At 41.5% G+C, this 9,516-nt stretch overlaps 1 protein-coding gene across 1 annotated transcript; it reads right to left on the bottom strand.

Annotated features, from left to right (window-relative positions):
* Positions 1 to 3,654: 3,654 nt before the first annotated feature.
* LOC146440306 (uncharacterized) lies at positions 3,655 to 7,066 on the bottom strand. The gene is made up of 3 exons (XM_085056756.1): positions 7,015 to 7,066; positions 4,119 to 4,824; positions 3,655 to 3,915 (listed from the first exon to the last, which is right to left on the bottom strand). Exons 1-3 carry the CDS (start codon positions 7,064 to 7,066, stop codon positions 3,879 to 3,881), a joined length of 795 nt encoding a protein of 264 aa, XP_084912882.1. The 3' UTR covers positions 3,655 to 3,878.
* Between the last annotated feature and the right edge of the window lie 2,450 nt (positions 7,067 to 9,516).

Genomic DNA, 9,516 nt, shown 5'->3' with positions numbered 1-9,516 from the left:
GGAGCATTAGCTGGATTGTTCCACAGTTGCATTGAATGAGTTTACACAAACAAGCAAGGCAGATGGATAACAAATTTGGCCTCAAACCCCACTCCAGTACTGACACTTGCACCAAGTCACCCAGACAGTTCACAGAACTCACAGGGAATCCAAATCTCTAGTCAAGAGACCAGTCCTAGCACAAAATCCTAAGTAGGAAAAGGGTGAAATGGATTTTGTACAGTGGTCAACTTGTGAATGGAGTGGACTTTGTTCATTTCCCTGGCAGAACAAACAAAAGACAATCCCTTTCCATCCCAAATTCAATCTTGGGTTATATGAAATCTTTCATTTAGTTATGAAAATTTTTCTTATATACTTGAGTTTGCTTTATTTGCTTATTTTAAAAATCTTAATTGTATTTAGCATAGAAACTTTTAAAATTGAAATTTGAGACATTTATTAGCAATGTTGAAATGAATGCTTGTTTTCTTCAATATTTTGGTTTTGATGAGAAGGAAATAACTAAGAAAAGGAAACAGGAAGTTTTCATATTTTAATCTAACAATGAGATTAACTTTTTCTTACTCCAAAACCCCATTTCTTGATGATTTTAAGAGGTGCTACATGCAGGTTTCCTCTTTCATCACAAATCATTGCTAATACAATGAAAGTGTAGGTTTCAGCTGCTGAAGAAATTTAATTTCCCAATTGCAACCTCTCAAATTTATCCTACAGTTAAAGGTCTCCTTGAAACATGAAGTACAGTGTACAGTGGAATTATAAAAGCTGGTCTTATTAAATGCTCAATACAGCTGCAGACATATCTAAGTCTATGTGAAAATCTTTCCACAAAACAGTCAACAGAAAATTTGCAAGGCTATGCATGGTACCCCAAAACATGGCCATGCCCCTCTTTGCTTCACAAAGAACTTTAGGCTACATTCCCCTCCAGCTCTTCAAGAAGCTTTGCTCCTCGAGAGATGAGGACATGAAATGTAAGGGGACAGTAGCAAAGCAAATCAGAAGGGGTCTGGCAAAGGCAGCTAGAACAGCTCCTGTTGCACTGTGCTAGCTGAGATGCCAAGGGCATGCATCAGAAACAGAGAAAGCAATATGCAATATGCTAGAATTAGAGGCACTATGTGTTAGCAGCAGCCAGCTTGGCTTCACATTTGGCTAATGAATACATACACAGGTTTCAGGCCTGCTGGTGACATTCACTCAAGATGATGAGTAGGAAAATAGGAATTGTTTTTACTGAAACAAAGATTTTTATTGAAAATGTCAATGTTCAATTAAAAAAAAACCTACAGAAAAGCTAAAATATAATACATAAATGACTTTTCCCTTTTCTTTATTCCACTTAAAACTTTTAATCTGAGCATTCAGAGGTTTTGACTGAAAGAGGGAAAAAAAGAAAAAAATGAGAAAAAAAGCAAGCAATACTTTTCTATTTTTTTTTCAATTTGACAGATGCTTTCTGAGTTTTGTCACCTGACTGAAATTTTATCAGCTTCTTCATTTGCTTGTATGTTAGCAGTTCAACACCAATCCTTTCAAGTTGTTAAATGACACAGGTCTTCTGTTATTTAGGTTGTAAATGCCCTGAATCAAAGCCTCTGTCAATGGGGGCCTGACAATATTCCTGGCATGCACATTATATTGAGAGCTTCCAGGCTGCTCCTTTAACATATACGTCCATCACTATTTGTTCAGCTTCTTCTGGGATCAAAGTTTATTAAACAAAAGAACAAAAAGCAAGCAAAACAAGAGAATTTCAGACTAAGGCCTCATTTCCTTAAAAGTGTCTATTTTCTTCTGTGTCATTTCTTAGAAGTATTGCAGAGATTTCTTAAGATACTGGACAGATAACATCTCCCCTGCATCCAACAACAATCCTGCTGTTAAAATAATTTAAATTTTAGAAGACCATGAACTCTTTTGGGCATGAAACTGGTTGCTTTCTTTTGCTTTATTTTTTCTTCAGTTTTTGTCTTCTGAGTGTCTAAACATACACCAGAGCTCTAGAAGTGCAGATCCAAATGATGCTACAGATCAACCTCAAAAGCCTTCTGCTGTTTAGATCTATCCTTATCCAGCACTGCCCTGTGTTGCTCAGCGCACTGGCTCACCAGCAGCCTGCTAGGATATTTTTGCAGAGATAGAGTTTGTTGCAGTTAAGAAAAGCTTAATTAACTGCTTGTATTAGAAATAGTGTGGCCAGCAGGATTAGGAAAGGGATCATCCATCCCCCTGTACTCCTCACTGGTGAGGCTGAGCCTCAAATTCTGTGCTCAATTTTAGGCCCTTCATGAAAGACATTGAGGGGCTGCAGTGTGTCCAGAGAAGTACAATGTAGCTGGGAAGGTCTGGAGCACAAGTCCTGTGAGGAGCAACTGAGGGAGCTGGAGGTCTTTAGCCTGGAAAAAAAGGAGGCTTAGGGGAGACCTTATCACTCCCTACAACCACCTGAAAAAAGGCTGTGGCTAGGTGGGGGTTAATTTCTTCTCCCAGGTAACAAGCAATAGTACAAGAGGAAACAGTCTCAAGATGTGCCAGGGGAAGTTTAGGGAAAATTTCTTCAAGGAAAGAAAGACTTGTCAAGCATTGGAACAGGCTAACCAGGGAAGTGGTTGAGTTACTATCCCTGGATATATTTAAAATATGGTGAATATGTGGCATGTGGGGACATGGTCTAGTGGTGCACCTGGCAGTCTCATTGGTCTCATGGTTGGTCTCATTGATCTTAAATTTTCTTTCTGATCTAAATGATTCAATGATTCTGTGACTACTGCGTGATTTAGGAGAAATCATAGAAAATCAACCTTTTGCTAAAACTGATGTAATTTATCTTGTAAGTATTTAGGACCCCATCTGCAAAACATACAAACATCGCTTTATTCTACTGCATTGCAAAATAAAGACTGGATTTGAATTTTTAGTGGGATTGTGCAACCTTGATAGTGACATCAAAATCTTCCTGCACTTGCAGCCTATTGAGGTATTTCTGTACAGTGAGTTTGTTGTAGTCAAGCAAATTTTAATTGACTATTTGAATTAGAAATAGTAAGTATTATCTTCTCTAATGGTCTGTCTGGCCTCTGGATAGTACTGAGTGTACCACCAGACTAAGGCGATAAACAAGACATTTATTTGAATTCACATCCACAACTAAAGCAATACACATTTCCCTGCAATAGGAGAGAGAGGAATGGTGATACAGGACACAGTGTGGAAATTATTCCAGGTTTTTAGTTTTCTAACTATCTCCTATTATTATTCTTGTCATGTTTCAGAAATGCTTAACAACTTTTTACTCGAAATCTTAAAACTTTTTTAAAACGTTAGTGCAACCTTTTCATTCTTTCTTGGAATGTTTCTTGGTATAACTGGTTAGTTACAAAAACCTTACTATACTCCTCTATCAGTTTAGGAATAGAGAAATTGGATTAATAATATGAATTTTTCATGAGATATATTACTGAAGACTGAAATTCAATAGGATATGCATTTAACAGTATAATTCCTTATTTTATATTTTTCACCCATTTACAACATCCTATTTCTGAAAATTAGGCTTTCTAGGGAGTAGCTCCATGATGTGGTACTAATAATTAGGTGCTCATATATCCATTTTAAACTAGAAGGCCTTATATTCCAAAAGCTGGCCATTCAAATTGTGAAGGAATATATATAAAATAAGGAATATATTGATCCTAAAGTGGTTGTGTATATTTAAGGATTCCAAGGCATTTTTACTAATATTCCTGTATTCAGAGTATTTTAAGTGACTGCATGCTGCCTATCAGGAAACTTCTCTGGCATTTTGTCCACTCCTCTCTCTTGCTGGATGGATGGATACTTGCCTGCCTTTTGCTCCATGGCATGATACTGATTTACACCAGCCCAGGATCTGATCCACATTTTCTATCTCTGTGACATGATTTAGGCAAAGTTACACTCTATAAATCTATTGTCAGCTGGTTTTTTCTGCCTTTCAAGCTTCCAAGAGGAGAGCCGTATTCAGGTTTCACAGCCAGGCAACAAAGAGCTTCCCCTGGGTACTCTGCTACTCTTTGAAAACCTGAAGCACAGGGGCTGCGGAGGCACAGCGTTTAAATAGCAACATTCATTACCCGGGACGGAGGAAAGAAAGGTCAGCCCCGGCAGCAAATCTCCTGCAGTAAATCTGCGAGAGAAACAACCTGCCAGGAAAGGCGCACATTAAACACTGTCGAGGCAGCGGGACGCTCCAGCCCCGCTCCCCGTGCGGACAGCGGGACCCATCCCGGGGAGCCCCGAGTGCCAGCGCGGATGAAGGAAGAGCCACCCGGCTGTCCGTGGGCACGCGAGTGCGGGCGGCTTCCCGCGGGGAGAGCCCGGGATGGGCTGGGCAGGCTCCGGAAAGACCCTGGACAGCCTCCGGGCAGACCCTGGACAGGCTCCGGACAGACCCTGGACAGGCTCCGGACAGACCCTGGACAGGCTCCGGGCAGACCCTGGACAGGCTCCGGGCAGACCCTGGACAGGCTCCGGACAGACCCTGGACAAGCTCCGAGCAGAACCTGGGCAGGCTCCGGGCAGGCTGCGGGCAGGCTGCTCCCGGCCGGGGCCGTGTGCCCGGTGTTGGCAAACACGGCCCGCGGCAGTAGCCGTGCCACGGGCGCGGGGCGGGCGCTGCCCGGGGCCGCAGCCAAGGCCGCCGCAGCTGCTCTCGTCGCCGCGGCAACGGCGGCACAATGGCTGCAGCGCTGGCGGCGGCAGGCCTGCAGCGAGGGCTCCGCGGTGCTCCCTGCTCGCCCCCTTCACCTCTCCCCCCACCCCCACAAAAAAGTGTACACCCTAAAATACACAGAAAGGCACAGAAAAGCGTGTTTATTCCACAGCACCCCTCCAGGCACCGTCCCCCCGTCGCCATCCAGAGATCTGGGCTCCATTTTGGTCCTGCCTCTTCATGCGGAGGAGCGGGTTTGACGGTAAAGGTTTTGCGTTGAAATAATAGGAGCTGGATGTGAATGGACATTTGTTGAGTCACTCCTGCCACAATTTTAGACCTCCATGACCACAGAACTATAGAATCATTACAGCTGGAGAAGACCTCTAAGAGCATCAAATCCTGCTGTTGAGCCAGCACTGCTGTGTTCACCACTAACCCATGTCCCCGAGTGCTGCATGGTTTTTGAACACTTCCAGAGATGGTGCTTTCAACACTTCCCTAGGTCTGTGTGTCGCAGATTACAATTCTGTTTGTACCTCATCACTCTGGGAGATGGAGGTGGTTCCATCCCCATCTGCGGGCACTCCTCTCAATTTTACACCAAAATTTCCACCCTACAGCTTGATTCTGCTTTCAAATGTAACCATTCTCCCCACATGCTACCAAAGCATGGATTTAACACACCTCAAAACCCTCTTGACAGGTAACTGAGCTGTCATGCAGTTTCTTACCTGGGGAGCAAAGACAGCCTCTCCCACATGCACTTCTGCTGAAAGAAATCCTCCCACTTGTAAGAGCTCTACAGCTCTGCACAAACAAGGAAATCTTTATAAGAGGAATGGACACAGTCATAAACTTGGAAAAATACAGCAGCAGTCTCTGTACGCAAATAAAAAACCCCATCCTCTCCTATTAAGTCCAACACTAATTTACTGAAGCATTTTCCCAGCAAACTGAAATATTTTCCTACGTCATTTCACCCTGGTGACAAACTCCACTTGCTATTCAGACAGCAAGTCAGGACTTTGGGGAAACTTTATTGGGAAAAGCATCGCTTCCTTGGAATACAGTCCTGTCTTCTGCCCCCTATCAGCTACAAAATCTTCAGAAAACACAGATACTTACAACACAGCCCTTTTTCCATGCAAAATTATGCCTTTGGGACCAATGTCTCTTCTTGTACAAGGTCTCTGTGGAATATCTCACAACTTTTAGGAGCAGTTGGTTCTTATTACACAACCAAGAAACATTCATGCTTTCCTCAAAATCTCTTGGGAATCGGTTCCCCAACAGAAGTCTGTGACCTTGTACAATTATATTGACTTACCAAGTGTCTCTAAAGGAATTGTGTGTCATAAAGTACAAATGTCCTTGTCTGATGATAAAGGACCATATGGAATTGTCTACTCCTTTTTTGCGAGAGTGTGTGTATGTGTGTATGCAAAATGACATGAGCTTACCCTAAGGCATGGGGGGAAGTAATTAAGAAAAATATCTCCAAATGCCAGGTATGTCATCTCTGATAGTAATATGTCATATGTAGTCCTATGGAGATCCAAATGAGAGCTAGAGCTTTTGATTTTGATATAATACATGTTCAATTAATATTTATTATGATCATGATTTATGAAATGTAGTAGCTTAGGAGTGTTCTGAACTGAAGAAAGTTCACGGTGTGGAGAAAGAGGTTCTAATTAAGAGATACCATATGCTGGTCACCACGCAAAATCTTTCAGTTGAGCAAGTAATTCATTGCCTATATGTGCATTTTGCATCCAAGACCTAATTCTAAGAAAAAAGGAAGGGAGCAGGTAAGCTGTTTCAGCCGTGTCTGCCTGTATTCCTGTTGCATAAAAGAACCTAAAAGAATGAGGAAAACAATTCCAGAGCAGTGCAGGGGCGAGTGACAGAGCTGGAAGGCAAAACTGGAGGCTGGATTTCATACCTAGCTCTGTATGTCAGATGGAACCAGTAAATGTCCAAATGCTAGGACAGCAGGAGACATCCTTTGACCTTGGAAAAACTGTTCTTGGCACCACATATGAGCACGAGCTGCAATTAATTAAGTTACTTGTTATAAAAACAAAAGCTCTGTTAGAAGACTTCTAAATTTGGGTGGGTGTGGTTGCTGTAAAAGTATCTTAAAGACTGAAATCAAAAGACCCTTTGTCCATTAGGGCATGAAAAATTATTGCTAATATTTATTGCAGTAATTTCAGTGGGCTCTCTGGATGTAAGTCCAAAACTAGCCTAGCATGGTGCATCAGATGTAGTTATTCACAGCTGTTTGCACCGACACAGCTACGTCCCTTTACCTTCCAGCACAGGGTGGCCATATCCAGCCTCTTTACTGGGAGTGCTCTCCATCCCATGCTAACCCCCAGCTTTCCTGACCACTGTCCCCATCAAAGCCTGCCAGGATACATGCTGGCCATGTCATTGTGGGGACAATCACAGGCCACTGCCACCGCCAGTGCCCTGGGCCTCATTCCCTTGCTAGCTCATACATAATCTGACAGATCCAAAGGCTGAATCAATAGGACTTTGATGGGAATTGAGACAGGATCAGTTGGTCTTTCCCTGTTTAATTTTTCTAATTGCATAATTAATTTCTGCAATTTTAATTATTTATAGTACAATAACAACAATACCAAGAGAAAGAAAAAAGAAATGGGATTAGGAAGTTCAAAGCAAACCAAAAAATCTTGCATTTCTGAAAATATATAAACCAGACCTTTCTGTCAAGGTCCAATCATGCTCTCTGCACCTAGACAAGAAGATTATTGTATCCAGGGCTGACTCCATGGAAATACATTTGGGCTTCACATCTCTGCTGAGCAGCTCAAGAGACTACTGGAAAACTCACAAGTGTAATGCAGAAACTTCAGGATGGGTCATAGTTTGAAGAAGGTTTTCAAAGCTATTTTCTTTCTTTGAAAGAAATTAAATTGAAAGAATTTTCTTTCTTTGAAAGAAAATTGGGGAAGAAAGCAACACAGGAGGAGAGGAAGTTTGAGCACATTGAAAACAAAGAACTTTTACTTTGAAGCTATGATATCTTATTCTTCAATAGCTCTGCACAAGTCACTTGGTCCTTCTACCTTGCCTATCCACCTCAGCACAGCAGGGAGCAGAACATGTGGAGCATTTGGCAGTCCAAAATATCAAGGAAGCTTGTCCATGGAAAAGTACTTACGACTCCCATGCAGACAGTGGAACATCACAGATTTACTAGGGGCCTAAAGCCTAATGTGAAAGGCCCTAAAAATGTTGTTCTCCTTGGGTGTGGTTATGTACACATAAGAATTTTTGGTAAACCTTGCACTGCATTGCACATTTAGGTGGAGAAAAATAGTAAAATTGCCTTCCCCAAAGAAACAGCTCACTGCAATTTAAGTCCTGCTTCATAGTCCAGTAAAGTAGAAAATATTCTTGCTGTTTCTCTGGTTGGTTCACAGGTACTTGGTATTATTTTTGTTATTGTCCAATTGTTACTCCTTCTTTTTATTCTTAGTTCATTTGCAAATACTTTACATGTAATGCTCCTAGTAACAAAGCACAATAAAACCAAATCTACTGACTAGGTTCTGCTTAGACTAGGAAACAGGATATTTTCCAGCATGTTTGAAAAAATCAAGAAATTTCCCTTGTAATGTCTAAGAACAAGCATTATTCTCATTTTACAGTTTATGCTAGAAATAGACATTAACTCACTAGCCTTGATGGAGCATCTGTAGCTCTGTGAGCTGAGTCTTGCTTTGCATGTCCTGGATTGCACATCGTGCACTGAAGGAAGTGAATCCAGATTTTCTCAAGATTCTAGTGCTGCTGTCAAGATTGCAATATCATTCGTTAGCTTGACTCAAGCAATTTGAAATGACATTTCCAGCTTTGCTTTTCTTACTTTTTTTCCCTTCCCTTTACATTTTACTTTCTTCCTCTACAAAACTTTAACAGTATAACATGAGGATAAAATTGTAATGTTTACCTAACTACTGCTGCATTACACTTGTCTGAACAGTGCAGATACTGAACATTAGGCAAATTACTAACACAACAATGCAGCAGTTCTTTCTGTGGCACAGGATTTCTCTGGGAATGTTATTTTATTGTATTTCATTTAGTGCTTGTTTGTTTAAGGAGGAAGAACAGACATAGCTGTATTTCAGTTTGATTCAGCAAGCATTCTGGACTTGGTCCAGCAAATCATTTAAGCGTGTGCTTAAATGTAATGAAATGAAATTTAAGTTCATAGTACTGCCTATGTATTTAACATACAGCATGGGCTTAAGTGCTTTATACAAAGCCGGACAAGAATGATGAAAAACCTTAAAAAATAAGACCCGTGCATTTTTACACACCTCTTTTTTAAACCCTAATGCTGTTACAAGGGACATTTTCCATTGCCTATGCTATGAAAACACTGTGTAGTACCCCCTGACTCCCCCCCTCAAAGCCAACTGACTTTTCTTGATCTGACAATCTGACAGCTATATCCTGTGTAACTGCTAGTCTGGCCGTTTTTAAAAATATCCTATTAAGTGGAAGCTTTGCCTGGGCAAGGTATGCAGAAATGAGTCACAGGGAGTATATGGAATTTTCTCAGGACTTAGGGCTGTGCCTGTTGTAGCCAAAGGCTAAATCTCCAGTGGAACTCAGTGGTGTTCCTCTGAGTACATTCCCTTTCCATACCAATCTCTGTTTTAGTGGGAAACATAAAACCAACATGAAAGTCATGCTGAAACACACCACAAAGGAAGGTGTGTTCATAACTTGAGTTACCTAACCCAGGTTAGATAATTTAAGCTGTGGTTGCA

Source organism: Lichenostomus cassidix, chromosome 3 (assembly GCF_008360975.1).
Source record: "Lichenostomus cassidix isolate B80296 chromosome 3, HeHo_3.0, whole genome shotgun sequence".
Taxonomy (NCBI): Eukaryota; Metazoa; Chordata; class Aves; order Passeriformes; family Meliphagidae; genus Lichenostomus; species Lichenostomus cassidix.
This window is presented reverse-complemented; position numbering and strand designations above follow the sequence as displayed.